Genomic DNA, 22,561 nt, shown 5'->3' on the forward strand with positions numbered 1-22,561 from the left:
ACATCGCTCCCTAACCCACTCTACATCGCCCCTTTATCCATCTACATCGCCCCTTATCCACTCTACATCGCTCCTTTATCCACTCTACATCGCTCCTTAACCCACTCTACATCGCCCCTTAACCCACTCTACATCGCTCCCTTACCCACTCTACATCGCCCCTTAACCCACTCTACATCGCCCCTTTACCCACTCTACATCGCTCACTAATCCACTCCACATCGCTCCCTAACCCACTCTACATCGCCCCTTTATCCACTCTACATCGCCCCTTTATCCACTCTACTATACCGCTATGACCTCTATAAACCATGACTATAACTTGTGCCTTGTCACCCTTCACTTCCCTCTTCCACCTCTTGCCACTGCCAAGTCCCATCATGTTCACCCTAACTCCAAATCTTTGGAATTACTTCGTATTATTACCGCTATGACCTCTATAAACCTTTATAATAATTTGCTGATACTGACCATTCTCTCACTGACGATGCTACGAGAAGAGACTTGAATGACATTGACTCCAAGCTCATTAGCCTTGGTCACCTTGCTGGCCAGCTTGGAGGATTTGTTGGTGAGAGTGAGAGTGTTAAGAAAGCCGTTAAGAATGCTTTAGATATCCTTACTGAACGGCAAAAAAAGTGTAAAAACTTTCAAAATGATATTCATAATAATCTTGATTGTCAAGATCCTTCGAATTGTCAGAGCATCAAGGAGAAGATAGAGAAACTTGAGAACTTTAAAAAAGCAAATGAAAGCAACACAAATTATCCACATGATTTGCTTAATAACCTATGCACTGGCCTCGAAACCTTCCTCGGCTTCAACTCTGAGTCAAAAGGCTACGACGGCACTGGCATTGTCTACTCTGACCTGGACAGGCTGTGTGACGGGGTGATGGGATTTTTGAGTGGTGTTCTCAGTAACATCCAAGGCCATTTAGGGCAGCATAAAAATACTTTAGATGATGCAATTACGTCACTTAACACCAATAAACACCTTGGTAAAAAAGGTTTTAATATTGCGATTGGAAGTGTGGTCGCAGGGGTGCGGGGGTATAATAAGGCAGTGGAGCAGTCGAACAGAAAGGTGAGTGAACCGATAAAAACGCTGCAAGAATGTATCGCACAACAGGAAAATAAGGTTAATAGATTAACAGGAGATGATGAAAAAGCGGTACAGATAGCTGATCAGCTGGCTGATCTGACTATCAAGGCGGCCTCGCACTTTTTGAATGATTTGATAGATGCGGAACGAAATTCAAGCGCTGTAAGTGATTTGAATTACAAGTGTCAGAGTACAGTTAACAATGCGCGTAATGCGGTTAAACGTGAATATGAGAGACTTCAAATGACGTTCGACAACCAGAGTCGCGATTTAGGTTACCGTATAAATCAAGTGAAAAAGGATATAAATATTTTGGAACAGCGAGTGAACAAGTTGGCAAGGAATGGAATAACTAAACTAGTTGAAGAAATCGATAATCAATTAACGACATTTATGAATATCATTAATAAAGGGCCTAAAAAAGAGTTAGGTGAGTGGTTGACGAATAGTAGGAAGCCGTTCAATCTTGCTGCAGCAACAATGTACGAAGGCATAGAAAGTTTTAAAGAACAGTATCCTAAAATCAAAACAGAATTAGACGCCATTACGGAAATTCTTGATGGTAGCGGAAAGTCGTCCCCCTCAAATGTGAAGCTTGAAACTTTGGTCGGTAAAATAACTTCGGCAGTTGCTGCAGTTGGTGACACTTTGCGAGGTCATGTTCAGAATTTGGAGAAGTGGAAGATTCAAGCAGAAAAGACCGTAAAAAATGCGATTAGGGGGGTTGATAAAATTGTGAATATTTTGGATGGTAAAGAAGCAGGCGACGATATTAAAACGCAGAAAAGAACCGATGTTGAAAATGCGGCAATCGCATTAAAAGAACAGGCTCAGATACTTATGACAGCTGTGGAAGAGGCAGGAGATGTATTGGGTACTAGGGTTGGCTTGGCTGAGGATGCAGTTAGACAGTTGGACGAGGGGCTTAGAACCTCTTTGCACAAAATTAAAGGGCGTATTAATGAAGGTCTTTCGCAATATGTGCAAGGCTTGGCGAACGCTTTGAATAAGGGTATGGAAACTGCTGGAAGTTATAATCAGGGTTTTATCGATTTCAAGGTAGCTCTGCACAGTGTTGCTACAAATCTATATGAAGCCCTTGACAAAGCCGGTCAGGAAGATAAAAGCTTCGGTGATGGCATGGATAGAGAGCTTCGATCGCTGAAAGTTAACTACAAGCTCCTGGCAGCCAAATCGCAATTCAAGGGCGTCAAGCAAGCTTTCACACAGGACCTTCATGATAGAGTTGAAGCTCTGTTACCTAGAGATGACGGTACAGGTGTTACATCAGACAAAGTTGACTTAAAAAACCTTGTGAGTTACGACAGCAGAGCCACAGGCTCGAAGACAGCGCTTGTAAATGCCATAAAAGCGATAGGAACAGATGTCAATAAAAAGCTTGACAATATTAAGCATCCTGCAGACAGTGGCACAGACATAACCAAGGAAAACATATCAACTGCACATGTCACATTTGACAGATCGTTCCGCTCATTTGTCAATCATATTGACAGATTGGTTAATGATGGAGATTGGGAAGGTGACCGAAGTGTGAAGGATAACTTGACAAAGCTTCAAAAAATGCTTAACGATGATTCAATGAACACATTATATGGCATCGACAAAGGTCTGGAACCCATCACTCGAGAAATTGGCAGCGTCCAATCAACTGATATAGGCCACACCGGCGGCAGAATACACGATGCCATAATTCCCGTTAGTCAACAAGTTAAAGCATTAGTACAAGCGTCCACTAATACCAAAACCCCGGACTCCGAGCTTGTTAAACTTGTCCGCAGCATACCAGAAGATATGCAAAAAGTGAGTGACAGCATTGATGATGTGATACGAGTTGTTGAAGATGCTGACATTCAATTGCACCAGTGGGTTATCTCCGTGCAAAAATATATTGCTACCCTCGAGCCGACACGTGAGCAATATATTCGACAGTTCACCACGCAACTTACGGAAGATGTGTCATTGACTAAATCCGCCATTATCGCCGACATTCGTAAACGTTATGTGCGATCGGTAAAAAGGCAACTTGCATACTTTAACATGTCCTCACATGAAATATTAAAACCCCTCCCAGACATGGTAGAGGAAGATAAGCATATCGGCTTCAAAGGGTTCATGGAAAGACTCTACAACAGCTTTAACGAAAACATCGTTCCTAAGAAGGAGACAAAAAGTGTCCGTGATCTGTCCTTCGCCTTCCACAATTTCTGCTCACCACTCCACGACTACCTCAAAGCAGAGATCGGCAGAGAGAACGACGACAACCATGCCAAGAAACACCCTTCGTCTCAGAGGTCCACAAACAACTACGCCGACGCTGTTGACTGCGTGAAAAATGAACTTGAGAAATTAGTTAACCAAATCAGAGCCGGCAACAGGTATGATCATCACGTACCCCGCCTCCTCGACGGACTGACCGATGCGATCGACGGCCTACACCCTGAGTCATTTTCTGAGCCGAACACTCCGCTGCTAGAAACCATTGCCCACGGCTTCAGGGGTCTGGTAGGTGAGCTCCGATTCGCGTATATACCGTCATATGATTGTGCTGCGTATGATTTCAAGTGGAATGCTGACGGTCGGAAGTGCGCGAAGGTATGCCTCACTATAATCCCGGTGCTGTTTAATGAACTTTATCCGTTGTTCTATCATTGCTGCAACGGATGGAAGACTTACAGAATTGAGGGTAGAGATAATAAAAATGAATTGAGAGATTATTTACAGAAGCAGGGCTACGCGATTGACAATCTCAAAAAAGACCATGCCGGCAGAGAAGTGGCTGTGTGTTGCAATGTCGGTTTTAAGGAACGCAACGAATTTGATAAAGATGCGCATGACTTCGAATCTTTGGACAAGTACATTACACATTATGAAGGTAAAGGCGTTGTGTCTAAACTATTCACCCACCTAAACGACTATTACAAAGTCTGTCACTTATCAACTTCTTCTGCCACCAGGAATCCCTCTTCTGTGTATGATATGCTCCAGTGGCTCTGCGGTCTCTCTTACAATGTCGTATACCACGATTTATCATTTGACGGCTTTAGCGCTCTATTTGACAAGCCTGAGGAGTCAGAAGACGAGGAGGGTGGCGTCTCATTTGGGGATGAAGATGAGGACACTTTGTCAGCCTATCCGCGAAACATTACAGCATCCGACATGAGAGACACGCTAACAGAAGTTTGCCATTATTCGCACGATGTTCTCGTAGGTCTTATTGGCCATGGACACGCGGACGGAATATACGCGGTGGACTTCAACACTAATTCGCAAGGGTTCTCGTACCCCTCTCGCTACGGCCAATGCATCGATATGCTAGCAGACATCTTGCATCGTCTTTACCAACAGCTCTACTTCGTATACTGCCAATGCTGCAACGACGAAATCTGTTCCGGGTGGCGGGGTTGTTTGTATGGCAATGCAATCGGTGGGTCAGATTGGAAGTGCAATTCAAAGCAATGCGCTGACCAAAAGTGTAACCAAAAGGTCAACCAAACGTGTGAGTTACACCCTAAGTGCGGTGTAAAATCCCCGTTACAGTCATACTTAGAGGATGGTTTGCCTGGCTTCTTACCGCATTCATTTAAGAAACCAGGTTGTAAACTGGAATGCACGGTGTCCAACCATCGCGGCATACCGTGTAAGACACCGATGGGATTTAATGAAATCAGCGTTATGGCATCGCATACTAAAAACGGTGAACATCTTAGGAAGGTGCTTGATGCATTTTGTGGAAAGCAGGATAGTCCACTTACGAAACTTTGTGGTTACTTCATGTGTCTTATGCAGAAACCGCCGCAATCGCTAGGTGATGTATACGCGTATTATTATAGTTATCTCGCGTATTACACTGGCGGCTTTTATGAAGTCACAAAGTCGCATACGCATACTCAAGCGGCATTCAAAGAAGCCATCAACGAAGCATATTTCGGCAATCAGTATGAAGCTCTTGATCCCAGCACATTGTGCAGTAGTAAAGTACACAAAAGCAGTCATGCCAACGGTGATCTGATCAGCATCACTGACTGTAAAACCGGCTCGAATAAGCCGTGTGGTCTTTACGTTCAGCCACTGGCATTAAACACCTACAGCTATTATTCCAACAAGCATAAGACCAATCACCTGTCTTGGATCGTTTACATCACGGAGACTTTTTACGACCTGTTGAAGAAACTGTATGACGACTGCTGTGGAACCTGCAAGAAGCCTGGTAGCAGGTGCTATGAAAAATGCTGTACTGAAGGATGCGAAGTAAAAAAGGCATATGAAGCAATAGAGTCAAAGAGTGATAACACTGATGCAAAGAAACTCGACGGCAAGAATCACGACAAAAATTGCAAGTCAATAGTACAGTGCCGCAACACACATCCTAATCTGTATAAATACGGTTTCACATTCGGCAATCCATTGGGTCTCAGTGGCATCGCAAATAATATAGCTACGCAGAGGACGTGCAAAGATTTCTGTGAAGCGTTGAAATTGATGCTTGGTGAGAAATCTCTGCTTATTGAATTACGCAAGCAAATCGATCAATTCTTGTGGGATATTAGAACAAATTTCTCAATCACCGTATTAGCCCTCTGGCTCCTCTCTCTGCTCTACCTCCTCCACATCATGGTTATCCGCCTCGACCTGCTTCACATCAAATCGCATTTGCATAGTCCCTCATCACATCGTATTGCTGCTCAATCGCTACTTGCGGCTGCGCGTGTTAACAAGCTTAACAGGGTGTTTTACCTGCAACCATAATCGTACTCACGTGTTTACTTGCTACACTCACCTAGCATCTCACCTACTCACCTAACATAAAAATTGTGCTTTAATCTGTTGTATCACTCATTTATCGTCATATGTGATTGTGTAGTAGTTAACTAAAGTGCTGACCAATGCCACGACCAACGTGCTGACCAACGTGCTGACCAAGGTGGTGACCAAGGTGGTGACCAAGGTGCTGACCAATGTGGTGACCAAAGTGCTGACCAAAGTGCTGACCAAAGTGCTGACCAAAGTGCTGACCTATGTGCTGACCAAGGTGCTGACCAAGTTGATGGTCACGGCAGCGATGACATGGTCACGGCAGCGATGACATGGTCACGGCAGCGATGGCATGGTCACGGCAGCGATGACATGGACACGGCAGCGATGACTGGTTACGGCAGCGATGACATGGTTACGGCAGCGATGACATGGTCACGGCAGCGATGACATCTTACGGCAGCGATGACATGGTCACGGCAGCGATGACATGGTCACGGCAGCGATGACATGGTCACGGCAGCGATGACATGGACACAGCAGCGATGACATGGTCACGGCAGCGATGACATGGTTACCGCGGCGATGACATGGTCACGGCAGCGATGACATGGACACGGCAGCGATGACATGGTCACGGCAGCGATGTCATGGTCACGGCAGCGATGACATGGTCACGGCAGCGATGACAGGGTTACGGCAGCGATGACAGGGTTACGGCAGCGGTGACATAGACACGGCAGCGGTGACATAGACACGGCAGCGATGACATGGTTACGGCAGCGATGATATGGTCACGGCAGCGATGACATGGTTACGGCAGCGATGACATGGACACAGCAGCGATGACATGGTTACGGCAGCGATGACATGGACACAGCAGCGATGACATGGACACAGCAGCGATGACAGTGGTGACCTAAGTGGTGATTATCATCCACTCCACATCGCCCCTTACTCCACTCCACATCGCCCCTTATCCACTCTACATCGCCCCTTTATCCACTCCACATCGCCCCTTAATCCACTCTACATCGCTCCCTTATCCACTCTACATCGCCCCTTTATCCACTCTACATCGCTCCCTAACCCACTCCACATCGCCCCTTTACCTCCTCTAATCGCCCCTTTATCCACTCCACATCGCTCCTTTACCCACTCTACATCGCCCCTTTATGCACTCCACATCGCCCCTTTATGCACTCCACATCGCTCCCTAACCCACTCTACATCGCTCCCTAACCCACCCTACATCGCTCCCTAACCCACTCTACATCGCCCCTTTACCCACTCTACATCGCCCCTTAACCCACTCTACATCGCTCCTTTATCCACTCTACATCGCCCCTTAACCCACTCTACATCGCTCCCTAACCCACTCTACATCGCCCCTTAACCCACTCCACATCGCTCCCTAACCCACTCTGCATCGCCCCTTAACCCACTCTACATCGCCCCTTAACCCACTCTACATCGCTCCCTAACCCACTCTACATCGCCCCTTAACCCACTCCACATCGCTCCCTAACCCACTCTACATCGCCCCTTATCCACTCCACATCGCCCCCTTAACCACTCTACATCGCTCCCTAAACCACTCTACATCGCCCCCTTAACCACTCTACATCGCTCCCTAAACCACTCTACATCGCTCCCTAAACCACTCCACATCGCTCCTCTATCCACTCTACATCGCTCCCTAACCCACTCTACATCGCTCCTTTACCCACTCTACATCGCCCCTTAACCCACTCTACATCGCCCCTTTACCCACTCTACATCGCTCCCTAACCCACTCTACATCGCCCCTTTACCCACTCTACATCGCTCCCTAACCCACCTTACATCGCTCCTTTATCCACTCTAAATCGCTCCTTTAACCACTCCACATCGCCCCTTTATCCACTCTACATCGCCCCTTACCCACTCTACATCGCTCCCTAACCCACTCTACACCGCCCCCTTATCCACTCCACATCGCTCCCTAACCCACTCTACATCGCTCCTTTATCCACTCTACATCGCTCCTTTACCCACTCTACATCGCCCCTTAACCCACTCTACATCGCTCCTTTATCCACTCTATATCGCTCCCTAACCCACTCTACATCGCTCCCTTAACCCACTCTACATCGCTCCCTAATCCACTCTACATCGCCCCTTTACCCACTCCACATCGCTCCCTAATCCACTCCACATCGCCCCTTTACCCACTCTACATCGCCCCTTTATCCACACTACATCGCCCCTTTATCCACTCCACATCGCCCCTTTATCCACACTACATCGCCCCTTTATCCACTCTACATCGCTCCCTAACCCACTCTACATCGCTCCCTAATCCACTCCACTTCGCCCCTTAATCCACTCTACATCGCTCCCTAACCCACTCTTCATCGCTCCCTAACCCACTCTACATCGCCCCTTTATCCACTCTACATCGCTCCTTTATCTACTCTACATCGCTCTAATTACCTCGCCATAATACCGCTATGACCTCTTTAAACCACAATAATAACTTGTGCCTTGTCACCCTTCACCTCCCTCCCTCCACCTCTTGCCACTGCCCTGACCATGTGCCGCCTAGGGAGCTTGACAAGAAATTTGATGAAATTAAAAACCTTAAAAACACTCTAAATAACAACCCTACTAACATCCTTAATAACCTTTGTTCTGGCCTCGAAAAGTTTCTCGGCTTCAACTCTGAGACTAAAGGCTACGACGGCTCTGGGATTGTGTACTCAGACCTGGATAGGCTTTGTGACGGGGTGATGGGATTTTTGAGTGGTGTGCTTGGTGCGGTGAAAGATGATGATGCAGTTAAAACGTACGATAAATACATGGATAGAAAGCTTAGTGAAGTACTAAAAGAGGTAAATAATAAAATTGGCTCCGGGCGTGCTGGGCTTGTGGAGTCTGTCGCCGCGGTGAAGGGGTGGTTGGAGGGGTATGGAAAGAAATTGAATGAAAAAACTAATAATGTTAAAAAACGTTTAACAACACTGAAAACTAATATAATGAATCACGCTAGCGACGTAGATACTTTAAAAAATACTAAGCTGCAAACGCAGTTGGAATGCTTCAAGAAGTACCTTGACGACTTGTCGGGGTGGGTGTCTGGGACTCAGACGGAACACATTAGTCACTTAGATGAATCCTTAAAATGTCGCATTGAGCAGAAGAACCAAGCTATCAAGACGACACTGGAGGTTTTTAAAACCTCATGCTTAAATTCAGAATTTAGCAGGCAGTGTCAGCAGGTAGAGACCGACTTTGAGGAGCGGCAGAATGAGATGATAATGGAAATCGATGAAAAATCCATGGATTTTCAACAGAAGTTACGCATTCAGTTTTCAAACATTTTGGACGCATTGGCCAATTTAAATGGCGTTAAAAGAGAACAGCTTCAGAGCATCAGAAATTTTGTCCAGCAACGGCAAGCAGATTTAGTTAAGCTGAACAATATATACATGGATCATGTGTCACATGCCTTTAAAGAATTGACAGGTAATTTGGATGTAGTCGATCACAGGAATGGCGCTGTTGGCGCCAAACACGGCAAGTCTGCTCTTCATATGGAAGTAGAGTGCATTAGGTCCAAGGTTTTAGAATTTTGTGATAACTTGCACGACAATGTCAGAGCATTACAGCGATGGATAAATGGAACGAGAAATGACATTGGAGCATGTCAAAAAAGTGTTTCCGCTATCATGGGTGTTGCTAATGGCGGCACTGGCAGTAAGAGAGAAATGATAATCCAAGCTGCGCAGCAAATTAGCGCGCAGACAAAAATTCTAAATTCGCAATTTGATGGGATGAAGCAAAAGTATATAAAAGTCTGCGAAACTGTTAATGGATCAGGGGACAGCGCACAGAATGGACTCGTTAAAGACCTTAGTCAGCTTCAGAGTCACATTACGTTGACATCCAATATTGACGACTATAAGAAGAATGGTGACGGCGACTGGGCTCTAAGTAGTGATATTAATGCGCTGACAGATGCGATTGCGACCAATGTTCAAGGCTACGTTACGGGGCAGTTGCCTAACCAGATCAGCGGGAAGCTTGGCAGATTTACTAATGACATTGCAGTGAGCACAACGAAACCAGGTTCACTTATTGACGTCGTCACAGGAGTGGCAACGTATGTAAATAAGTATAAAGAATTTGATACACATATTGATGGATGGATAGCCCAAGTCTTCGAGAGTGAAGGAATAAAGAAGTTACTTGGTTGGTATGTTGGAGAGAACAAACGTCAAAATAATTTGAAGACAGCATATCACAATACTGTGACTCAGTATGTTAGGCAGACAATAATAAAGAAGCTTCAGAGCATTGCTCAAGAAGCCAGGTCTTCCATCAGCACCCAAGGCAAAATTGATGACGATTTACAGTTAATCAAAACATTTCTCGACAGGTTCCAATCGTCTGTTCTTCAGAGAGAAGTTGACGAAATAGTCCGTACTGTTGAAAAAGAAGTGGTGGACGCAGGCAAAACCCAACCTTCTAAATACGCGTACTATCTAGAGTCCGCAGTAAAAACTGTTCTTGCCTCAATCTCTACAGCTACTGAAAAATTGTCAAACGAAATAAATACGTTCAAGACCACATCCCATATTGGCAAAGTGCAGAGAGCTATAACAGAAGTAAAGGAGCTGAGCGAGAAGCTTAAGAAACAGATCGTCACCGATTCTGGAGCACTAGGCAATGATCTTGGCCAGTCAATTAACAGTGCGCTCTTCAGTGCAGCCATATCTGGGGACTTCAACAATCAACTTGGCAAACTGCTCGAAAAGGCTGTTAAAGCAGGCATACAGAAGCTGCAGCAAGCTCTGCAAACACCGGTAATTAGTAAATTGACACAAATGCAGAATGATGTGAGTACGCTTGACACCGCTGCACGAGGCGCGAAAGATTTGCTTGAAAGGCAATCGGAAGATGTAAAAATGAAACTAGGAGAACTTACGCAATCGATTAGTGACATCGGCATTGATTTAAGCGCGAAATTGCAGAACTTGCTAATTGAGAGAATCGATAATCGTCTGCTAAACGATATCAAACATAGAATTGAGCATCTGAGAGAAAGCGATTTTAAAGGTGTAAGCGCTATCATCAACTCTACCATTGCCATAATAGGTCACCTTGAGAAGGTGCCCGGGGAAGTTGAGAGAAAACGAAAACAGGTGGAGGGACTCATGGCGACATTCCAAAGGGAAATGGAGGATAATCTTCGAAAGATTATATCATTCATAGACGATGTCGACAGAGCGTTCGATTCCGCCATTAAAGCCGTGCAACACATATTGGAGGATGCGGAATATAATGTCAACAAAATGATTACCTTGATGAAAAATGATTTCATTCATAAAGTCCAAACTTCCTTCTCCCACCTCACCTCCGCCGTCCGCTCCCTCTTCGCCGAGCAGAAAAAGGCCGACCTCCAGGCGCTCAAGGGGGTGGTGGAGGAGCAGAAAAGGGTTGTCGAGGAAATTATTGAGGAAGATAAAAGAACCGGAATTAAAGGCTTACTGAAGGCTGTAAACGGTATGAAGTTCACTGTTAACAAACCGGGTACTCCCACCTTTGAGGTTACTGACACCTTGCTTGGTGCCATTAAAGACCTTAACTTTAGTCAACCTCCAACCGCAGAAAAATTCAAAAAATTATCGGAGCAGTTTCACGACTATTATACTAACGTTGACAAGTATATCAAGGATCAAGTCAAACCTTCAACCAACCCCTCACCCAACTCCCTACCCACCGACCCAGCCAGCAAGCTAACCAAAATCAAAGGTGACTTCGACAAATTACTTAATCATTTAAGTGACTCAAATAGCACTAAAAAGTATAATTACGATAAAACTTTCGTTGATTTACTCACCACCCTCTCCTCCTCCCTCCACCTCCTATCCCCCTCCGCCTTCGCCAACCCCCGGCACCCGGAGCTGCTCGATGCGGTTAGAGCGGGGCTGCGGGGGTTTGTGCAGGAGATGGGGAGGGTGTATGTGAACGGGTATGATGATGAAGTATTTACTGATAAATTGATGAAAAAGCAAAACGATTTTGATAAAGAAGAAAAAATTACCGATTATGGTAAGAAATTGTCCAAGGTATGTTTGACCATCTTAACATTTTTTTACGAAGATTTTACAAAGTTGAGAGACGAGTATTTATCAAATACGTGGCATAAGGAGAAAATTGACAAAACCACTTACCTCGGAAAGTTTTTCAAAGCTCGCGGATTTATTGTGTCTGATGTAGATAAGCAAAACGGGGAATTGCAAGACAAGGATGGTATGAAGGGAAAAGACATAATTGATTTGCTAGGTAAAGATAAGAAACTTTTCAATAAAATTGGTGGTCAAATCTTCGCCGGAGGAGTCATCGACTTGCATCGTTATCTGGAAACATATTACCAGGTTTGTCACATTTCCACCTCCAACGCAACCAGGCAGCCATGTTCAGTGTTTGAGATGCTGTGCTGGTTTGCTGGCCTTCCATGCTCTTCTACGTATGAGGAGTTGCGTGATACAACAATTAGTGACTTATTTGAAGATCAAAATACGCAGTCCACAGAAGACAGTGAGGATGTTGGCATCACATTTACCGACATGAAAGCTGAATCCCTAGCAGCGCAGCCTAAGAACATTACATATAACGATACGAGAGCAGCTGTCGCGCACATCTGTGCAACATCATACGACGTATTGACCACCGTTCTTGGAACAGGCAACTCCTATACGATGTACGGCGTTGACTTTTGCACTAATGTCTTGAATTTCAAATATCCTAAAACAGGCGACGATTGTCTACAGATGGTTTGCGACATACTTCGTAGACTTCTTCCGCCATTGAGATTCTTGCAGAGACAGTGTAGTCATCCGGCTGCTATTCATGGTTGGTCGGACTGCAAGTACGGTAGGGATATCCCATCGGCCAAGTGGTCATGTAAGGATCATCCGGAAGATGAATCAAATTGCCAACCAAACTCTCCACTTATGTCGTACCTAAATGACTGTCTTCCTGGCCATCTTCCGCACCAACTGAGCGACATTGGCTGCAAGCCCAAATGTTCCACATGCCCCAAGAGCACTCCCGGCCAGCCCTGTCTAACACCTCTTGGCTTTAGGGGTCTTACCGGAAGTACGAAGTCAGGCAAAGAGCTATGCAAAGTGCTGAGCAAATTCCTAAGTAACGACCATGTTGCGTGCCTGCTCACTCTGGTACCGAAACCTCCATCCACACTGCCCGAACACTTCGGGTTCGTGCTATCGTTTGTAAAAGGTATTAATGCCTCAAAACCTAAGAAAAACAATGGCGTAGTTTCATTGGCAGACGCATTTGAGAACTCTATTAAGCGCACATCCATTAACCTTTACGACAACCCATCTACCTTCACAGATGCAGTCCGTCATGCCTATGGTGACGCAACGAGTAGTCATGAAAAACATCCAGAGGTCACAGAAACAGATCTGTCAACCCTCACTGTGGCTAAATCATGTGTCTATCCTTACAAGAATTTCCACTGCGGCCCTTACCTTTTCTCGCTATGCAACGATTACTATCACTATGTGGCCAATAGGCATGTTAGCCTCTACCTGTCATGGGCCATGTATCTGCCGTGGACATTTTATGAATATCTAAGTAATCTATTCGAAGCCTACAAAAATATATCTTGCCAAGAATACGGATGCCATCGTTGTATGAATGGCAATCCCTGCAAAAAGGGCAAGCACGGCGTTGATCACACTTGCCAGTGCAGAGGACTCGTTGAATGTCGCGGTGTTCTGAGCACATTACACAGTTTCGGGTTTACATTTGGTGACCAAAAAGCGTTGTTCAGTACCGATGAGAAACGCTATTGCCGCGACTTACACAATCAGCTGAGCAACGTCCTCAATTCACAATACTTCAAAGACCTGTTTAAACAATGCGACGACTTCCTCTTCACCATCCGCGCTCCCTTCATTTGGCTCACCGTCGCCCTCTGGCTCCTCTCTCTCCTCTACCTCATCCACATCATGGTCATCCGCCTAGACCTGCTCCACATCAAATCGCATCTACATAGCCCCTCGAGTCATCGCATCGCCGCTCAATCACTACTGGCTGCTAGACGCGTCAACAAACTGGGCAGCGTGTTTTACCTGCAACCATAATCGTACTCACGTGTTTACTATCTACACTCACCTAGCATCACCTACTCACCTATACAACTAATTGTTGTCTAATGTTTTGAATCACGCATTAATCGTTGTATGTGATTGTGTCATACAAAGCTAATGTGTTGACTAACGTGCAGCCCAACGTGTTGACCAAGGTGCTGACCAATGTGCTGACCAATGCCATGACTAAAGTGTTGACCAACGTGTTGACCAATGTGCTGACCAATGTGCTGACCAATGTGCTGACCAATGTGCTGACCAATGTGCTGACCAAAGTGGTGACCAAAGTGGTGACCAAAGTGGTGACCAGAGTGCTGACCAAAGAGGTGACCAAAGCGCTGACCAACGTGCTGACCAATGTGCTGACCAACGTGCTGACCAACGTGTTGACCAATGCCACGACCAAGTAATGGACACGGCAGCGATGACATGGTCACGGCAGCGATGACATGGTTACGGCAGCGATGATATGGTGACGGCAGCGATGACAGTGGTGACGGCAGCGGTGACATGGTCACGGCAGCGATGACATGGTGACGGCAGCGATGACATGGTGACGGCAGCGATGACATAGTCACGGCAGCGATGACATGGTCACGGCAGCGATGTCATGGTTACAGCAGCGATGACATGGTCACGGCAGCGATGACATGGTTAGGCAGCGATGACATGGTCACGGCAGCGATGACATGGTGACAAGTGGTGATCATTATCCACTCTACATCGCTCCCTAACCCACTCTACATCGCCCCTTAACCCACTCCTCATCGCTCCTTATCCACTCTACATCGCCCCTTTATCCACTCTACATCGCCCCTTTATCCACTCCACATCGCCCCTTATCCACTCTACATCGCTCCTTTACCCACTCTACATCGCTCCTTAACCCACTCTACATCGCTCCTTTACCCACTCTACATCGCTCCCTTATCCACCCTACATCGCTCCTTTATCCACTCTACATCGCTCCCTTATCCACTCCACATCGCTCCCTAACCCACTCCACATCGCTCCCTTACCCACTCTACATCGCTCCCTAACCCACTCTACATCGCCCCTTAACCCACTCTACATCGCTCCCTTATCCACTCTACATCGCTCCTCTATCCACTCTACATCGCCCCTTAACCCACTCTACATCGCCCCTTTATCCACTCTACATCGCTCCTTATCCACTCTACATCGCCCCTTTACCCACTCTACATCGCCCCTTTACCCACTCTACATCGCCTCTTTACCCACTCTACATCGCCCTTTTATCCAATCTACATCGCCCCTTAATCCACTCTACATCGCCCCTTAATCCACTCTACATCGCCCCTTAATCCACTCTACATCGCCCCTTTATCCACTCTACATCGCCCCTTAACCCACTCTACATCGCTCCTTTACCCACTCTACATCGCTCCTTTACCCACTCTACATCGCTCCTTAACCCACTCTACATCGCCCCTTTATCCACTCCACATCGCCCCTTTATCCACTCTACATCGCCCCTTTAGCCACTCCTCATCGCTCCTTTAGCCACTCTACATCGCTCCCTTACCCACCTTACATCGCCCCTTATCCACTCCACATCGCCCCTTACTCCACCTTACATCGCTCCTTAATCCACTCTACATCGCCCCTTTACCCACTCTACATCGCCCCTTAACCCACTCTACATCGCTCCTTTACCCACTCTACATCGCCCCTTTATCCACTCCACACCGCTCCCTAACCCACCCTACATCGCCCCTTTACCCACCTTACATCGCCCCTTAATCCACTCTACATCGCTTGAATCACCTCGCCATATTACCGCTATGACCTCTATTAACCATCCTAATAACTCGTGCCTTGTCACCCTTCACTTCCCTCCTTCCACCTCTTGCCACTGCCCTGACCATGTGCCGCCTAGGGAGCTTGACAAGAAATTTGATGAAATTTAAAACCCTAAAAATACCTCAAATAATAACCCTACTAACATCCTTAACAACCTCTGCACTGGCCTCGAGACCTTCCTCGGCTTCAACTCTGAGTCAAAAGGCTACGATGGCACTGGGATTGTGTACTCTGATTTGGATAGGCTGTGTGATGCAGTGATGGGATTTTTGTATCAGGTGCTTAAGGATGTCAGCGAGAAACAGCCTTACGAAACAGGTAAGGAATACTTAAATACATTAGTTAGTAGCACTTTAAAATCAAATTTGAACTCAGGTCACGATGGTTTTTGCAAGGCGTTTCCCATGGTGACTGTCAACGTCAACCGGTACAACCAGGCAGTTAAGTCGTCGAATGAGAACATAAAGAAAAAGATGGAAAAGCTTCAGACTGAGATGAAATTGTTCACTAAAGGCGCATTAAAAGGCATTTTGCCGAAGGCAGATGAAAATGATTTTCATAAGGTTGTGCAGGCTGTGGATGCTGTCAATAGGGAGTTGGACAGCTGCAAAAATTACGCCAAATTTTTTACTGACGCTTTAAACATAGACGACAAGAGTGTAAATGACGCAGTCGACGAATTCCATTCTCCGTTATCGGTAAGAGTCAAGGATGCGTTGCGGACCGTCAAGCAGGAAAGTGAGCGACTGGGCAAGTTGTCGGAGAGACAGCAGGGCACGTTGAAGGAGACGGATGAAAAAATTAAGCAGACGTTGAGTACTCTAAAAGTAAGCGTTGATTGTAAAATTGGCGACGACGTGAGAGTTTTTGTGGATGAACTGAAGAAGAAAGTGAAGCCCATTAAGAAGCATTTAGATGACATTACGACTGAGCTTTCTCAATACGTTATCGAGTTGCAGACGTGGATAAATGAGACAAAAAAGTATATTAACGAAATCAGAGATACGGACGTTAAGAGAATCGTTAACGAGACCACGGACAGTCTTACTGGCAAAACTAATTTGATTGCCGACCAGGCGACAGAGTTGTTGAAGTGGAAGGAAAGGCTGAATACTCAGATTGAAGTGATTAAAAGCTCGGTCAAAGAGAAAGTCGTGGAAGTTCAGGGCGCAATTGCGTCGCTCGGAAGGCAGTTTCATGACGGTATCAGCGAGGTGCCAAACAGTATTGAGAAAATAATGACGCATATAAAGGGTAAGGTAGACACAATCGAGGGGTATGTTGGTGAATCCAAATTGGGTGCTATCCGCGGTAGCGATATAAGTATACAGCAAAATTGGGATGCACTGAAGGACAAAATAACGAGGCTCGTTGGGGATATATATGAAGAATCATCCACAGGAAAAATGAATTATCTTGGCAAAGTAGATAAGGGACTGAAGGCGTACGCGGCATTGTTTAATGACGCGAAAGGAGCAAATGTGTTAGAAAAAACGGTTGGTGGATGGGTGGCTGAGATAGTCAAAAGTGAAGCAGTGAAGGGGTTACTTAAAGAGTATGTGAGACAGAACGAAGAATACCGTTATTTCACAGGTAGTCTGAGTGTAAGAGGCACTGATGCTATGCGTGACTGTGTCATTCCAATTCTTAAGGAGCAAATAACGGAGCACCTCAAAGACATACAGCCCGAAACAAGCTACTACTCCATTCCATCTACTGTGGAAGACAAGTTATCATATGTTAAAAAATATCTCACTAGGCTCTCCGAAGAAGTAATGGGTAAGCAAGGCGACGTAGTTTCGCAGGTCTCCGAATCTGTGAAACTCCAGAGGGAATTAGTACCTTATAATGGTGGTGGTACTTATAAGCCATACTTTCTCACCTTCGCTGTACATGCCGCTCTGTCTGCTCTGAAACACACGGCAGAAAGACTTGCTGAGCAGCTCGAATCATTCGCCACCAAAGATACAAACCTCGGCACAAATTTGCCAGCAGCTATTAAGCAGGTCGAACTTATTGGCCAACAATTCGACGGCAAGACGCAGAAGACATTTGGCGCATCAATCACAAAGGCGCTTGAAGATGTGCGTAGAGAAATTAAGAAACTAAACGGTCAGTTTGAACAGGCGCTACAAAATGGCACAACTGACAGCACGACAATCGCCGCTTACGTTGACAAATATGTCGAGGCCATCGATACATACGCGAATTCTATCGACCTCGGCTACATTGCAACGGGTCTGAGCGACCTGTCCTCCGGTATTCAATCCAATCTCACAGCACTAAGCGGCGCAGTAAAAGAAACGACCAACATTGTGAACGCCAAGCTGGAAAACTTCATAGACATGAGAATCGGCAAACCCGTAATACGCGGCGAAGCTAAGGCAGATACCCTCCAAGCGATTTATGACAAACTCGACAAACTGCAAAAAGGCCCGGTGTCCGAAGCCGTGAAACTCACCAACGCCTTGCTCGATCAATACTTAGCCGCTGCCGAAAAGCACTACACTAAGCAACTCACAGAATACGTTGACTCCCAAGTCAAGGATGCAACTAAGCAACTGACGACCTACGTCTACAAGCAGTACATTGGCACCGTCAAACTGCAACTGGAGCAGTTCTCCGACAAGGTGACCCAGCAACTCAAAGGACTGCCCGGTGACATTTCACGTGACTTGACCCTTGGCTTCAAGGGCTTCATGGCGTCATTTGAGAAAAATTTCATCACGGACAGTAGATCAGTCTCGGGCATCAGACACATTAATCCGAAGCTGACGTCACCAAAAGAGTCTCCATTGAGCAAGGCAGCCGACATGGTGAACTACTCGTTCGGCTCTTTCTTCGTTCACCTGGAAAATCAAGAAGACTTCAAGCGCGATTTTTCCAAGCTTCAGGCATTCAAAAAGTCGCTGACCAAATTGCTTTCCGGTCTACTCAAATCACTGCACTTCGACCACACATTCAGCACCAATCTAGACGCCCTCAATAATGCCGTCACTTCCTTCAAGCCCGCTACCTACGGCGATGCCAAGTGCCCCTCACTCCTCAATGCTCTTAAAGCAGGCTTCACCCCTCTCGTCGAGGAGCTCAAAAAGGCATACGTTTCAACGTACTCTTTGAGGACCATCGAATGGGAGAAACTCACCGAGGCGGAAAGTAGAAACTACGCCAAAATCTGTTGGACCATCACGCCCATCCTATATCAAGAATTGACCGCCTTCAAATATCACCTTGACATTGATGGTTGGACCACCCACAAAATATATCACCCAGCTGACAGCACCTCCAGCCTCCACGCTCTCTTCTTCCGCGACAACGGGTATGACGTCCATCGTCCTGAGAACGCCGAGCATGGCGAACTAAATCACAAACGTGACTTCAATGGTAGCAGCATTCTCAAACACTTAACCAACGAAACGCATAATTTGTTCAGTCAACTGTCATCTCCCGTCACCGGCATCCCTCAATCGACATCCGGGTCGGACGAGCTAGGTGTAACCGTCGCAGAGGAGAGTGGTCTCATCCGAAAACTCTATGATTTCCTACAGACGTACTTCAGTGTATGCCACCTTACCCTTATTGACAAACCCAGGGCTCCGTGCTCCGTTTACGAAATTCTCGTCTGGTGCAACGGCCTGCAGTTCAACCCCGTGTACGAGAAGCTCAAGGCGCAAATTAAATCTGAGTTCATGAAGGAGGACAAGCTAAATCCAGGTACAAAGAAGCTGCAGCCCTTCGAAGCGCACCCATATCCAGTCAAATACGGTGAAGTTGAAGCAGAGCTCTACAAAGTGTCTGCCAACTCCCACGCCGTCCTCACTGCTATCCTAGGCCACGGTCACAAGGACGGAATCTACGCGTGTGAATTCTCCGACAACTCGCTTAAATTAGATTACCCTAGCAACATGATCCAACTGCTGTGTATGTTGTTCGATCTGCTTAAGCGCCTCTACCACCAGCTGTACTTCCTGCTGCAGCAGTGTCAACTTACAACTCAGCTCAGCGGCTGGAGGGACTGCCACTACGGCATGTACATCGGTGGTTCAGGCTGGCAGTGCAACACAAAGCAGTGCCCTAAGCAAGACTGCGACCAAAGGCACGACCAAAGTGGTAACCAAACGGGTGAGCAATTTCCCAACTGCGGCGTCAAGTCGCCACTGCAATCGTTCTTGGAGGACGGTTTGAAGGGCCACCTGCCGCATTCGGTGACAGCTAGGGGATCCAGTCTGTCATGTGGCACGTGTGGTAGTACACCTGGTATGCCGTGCAGAACGCCAATGGGCTTCGCTGACATCAGTGCCATCGCGTCGCATACGATGATTGGCCAGAATATACGCGAGGTGCTTGAGGCTTACTGTGGCCGTCCTAACTCCCCTCTCACTAGACTGTGCAGCCAGCTCAACTGCCTTTTGCCTAGTGCGCCGAAAACGCTGGGAGACATGTTCAGCTTCTACTATCATCTCACCGATCGCTGGGGTATGCATGGCAATGAGCATAAGAGCAATGCTTTCGACGCTATCGTCAAGGCCGCCAATTTCGGGCGTACATACGATGAGTTGAAAGTCTACCACATATTTACCCCTAGTCACTCAGCATTGAAGAAGGGGCATTCCGATGGTAGCCTGGGCAGTCTCGTATGCTTATCAAGGGACTCCGTCGTATGCGGTCCTTATCTGCGTCCCATCACTCACGCCATCTACGAGACGTTCTCGTCGAAACACGCCGATAAGTACTTGTCGTGGATCGTTTACCTGACGGCGTCGTTCTACGATCTGCTTAAAAAATTGTACGATGAGTGCAATTCCAAATGCGGTTCCAGGGGAACTAATTGCCATGAAAAGGCGTGCATCAAGGAGTGTCCAACTACATCCAAACAAGATCCGCCACGATATCACCATCGCGACTGCAAATCCATTGTAAGCTGCAATAACACGCTGCCGACATTGGCGAAGTACGGCTTCGTTCTCGGCGATCCAGAGAGGCTAAATGGAAGTGCAGGCATAGAGAAGAAACGCACGTGCAGAGATCTCTGTACTGTATTTGCGGAGGCATTTGAGGAAGACTCACATCTTGTACAGTTTTTCAAAGCCATTGATAAATTCATGTTCACCATCCGCGCACCTTTCTTGTGGATGACCGTCGCACTCTGGTCACTGTCCCTATTCTACCTCACCTGCGTAATGGTTGGCAGACTGGATGTGCTGCACATCCGATCGCACCTGAGGATACCGTCGTCGCACAAGATTACTGCGCAATCATTGTTGGCAGCAGCGCAAGTCGGAAGGCTTGCCAAGATATCGTATCTACAACCGTAATTTTATTCACGTTTGTAACTCACAGCAACTCACCTAACAATTCACCTACTCACCTAACAAGCAAACGTAGTCTAATGTCTCGAATTACTCTAGCGGCAACCTGTGAACTAGATTGCACATAGATTAGGTTATGACTCAACGACCAAGCAAAGTGCTAAGCTAGCACCCAGGCAAAGTGCTAACCTAGCACGCAGGCTAAGTGCTAACCTAGCACCCAAGCTAAGTGCTAAGTTGGCACCCAGGCAAAGTGGTAAGCTAGCACGCAGGCCAAGTGTCGAGGTAGCACCCAGGCAAAGTGCTAAGATAGCACCCAGGCAAAGTGGTAAGCTAGCACCCAGGCAAAGTGCTAAGCAAGCACCCAGGCAAAGTGCTAACCTAGCACCTAGGCAAAGTGGTAAGCGAGCACACAGGCAACGTGGTCACCAAGCACCTGACCAAGATGCTGACCAACGTGGTGCCCAATGTGCTGACCAACGTGTTGACCAAGGTGCTGACCAAGGTGCTGACCAAGGTGCTGACCAAGGTGCTGACCAAGGTGCTGCCCAAAGTGCTGACCAAGGTGTTGACCAAGGTGCTGACCAAAGTGCTGACCAAAGTGCTGCCCAATGCCATGACCGATGCCATGACCAATGTGCTGACCAATGTGCTGACCAATGTGCTGACCAATGTGCTGCCCAAAGTGCTGACCAACGTGCTGATCAAGATGCTGACCAATGTGCTGACCAAAGTGGTGACCAACGTGCTGACCAAGTAATGGTTACGGCAGCGATGAGATGGTTACGGCAGCGATGACATGGTCACGGCAGCGATGAAATGGTCACGGCAGCGATGACATGGTCACGGCAGCGATGACATGGTCACGGCAGCGATGACATGGTCACGGCAGCGATGACATGGTCACGGCAGCGATGATATGGTCACGGCAGCGATGACATGGTTACGGCAGCGATGACATTGATGGTCACGGCAGCGATGACATGGTCACGGCAGCGGTGACAGGGTTACGGCAGCGATGACATTGATGGTCACGGCAGCGGTGATATGGTCTCGGCAGCGATGACATGGTCACGGCAGCGATGACATGGTTACGGCAGCGGTGATATGGTCTCGGCAGCGATGACATGGTCACGGCAGCGATGACATGGTGACCAAGCATCTGACCTAAGTGGTGACCAAGCACCTGACTAGAGTGATGATTATCATCCACTCTACATCGCCCCTTTATCCACCTTACATCGCTCCCTAATCCACTCCACATCGCCCCTTACCCACTCTACATCGCCCCTTAACCCACTCTACATCGCCCCTTTATCCACTCCACATCGCTCCCTAACCCACTCTACATCGCTCCCTAACCCACTCCACATCGCTCCCTAATCC

The 22,561-nt window shown here is 47.1% G+C and overlaps 3 protein-coding genes across 3 annotated transcripts; all 3 read left to right on the plus strand.

The window, feature by feature from the left end:
• Positions 1 to 894: 894 nt before the first annotated feature.
• Positions 895 to 5,871, plus strand: BBBOND_0006020 (hypothetical protein, conserved; the record flags this gene model as incomplete). The annotated part of the gene is made up of 1 exon (XM_012915428.1): positions 895 to 5,871. One exon carries the CDS (start codon positions 895 to 897, stop codon positions 5,869 to 5,871), a length of 4,977 nt encoding a protein of 1,658 aa, XP_012770882.1.
• Positions 5,872 to 8,369: 2,498 nt separating this feature from the next.
• Positions 8,370 to 14,036, plus strand: BBBOND_0006030 (hypothetical protein, conserved; the record flags this gene model as incomplete). Its single annotated transcript, XM_012915429.1, has 1 exon — positions 8,370 to 14,036. One exon carries the CDS (start codon positions 8,370 to 8,372, stop codon positions 14,034 to 14,036), a length of 5,667 nt encoding a protein of 1,888 aa, XP_012770883.1.
• A 2,090-nt stretch (positions 14,037 to 16,126) lies between these two features.
• On the plus strand, positions 16,127 to 21,181 carry BBBOND_0006040 (hypothetical protein, conserved; the record flags this gene model as incomplete). Its single annotated transcript, XM_012915430.1, has 1 exon — positions 16,127 to 21,181. One exon carries the CDS (start codon positions 16,127 to 16,129, stop codon positions 21,179 to 21,181), a length of 5,055 nt encoding a protein of 1,684 aa, XP_012770884.1.
• Between the last annotated feature and the right edge of the window lie 1,380 nt (positions 21,182 to 22,561).

This window comes from Babesia bigemina, scaffold Bbigscaff_77141 (assembly GCF_000981445.1).
Source record: "Babesia bigemina genome assembly Bbig001, scaffold Bbigscaff_77141".
NCBI classification, from domain to species: Eukaryota; Apicomplexa; class Aconoidasida; order Piroplasmida; family Babesiidae; genus Babesia; species Babesia bigemina.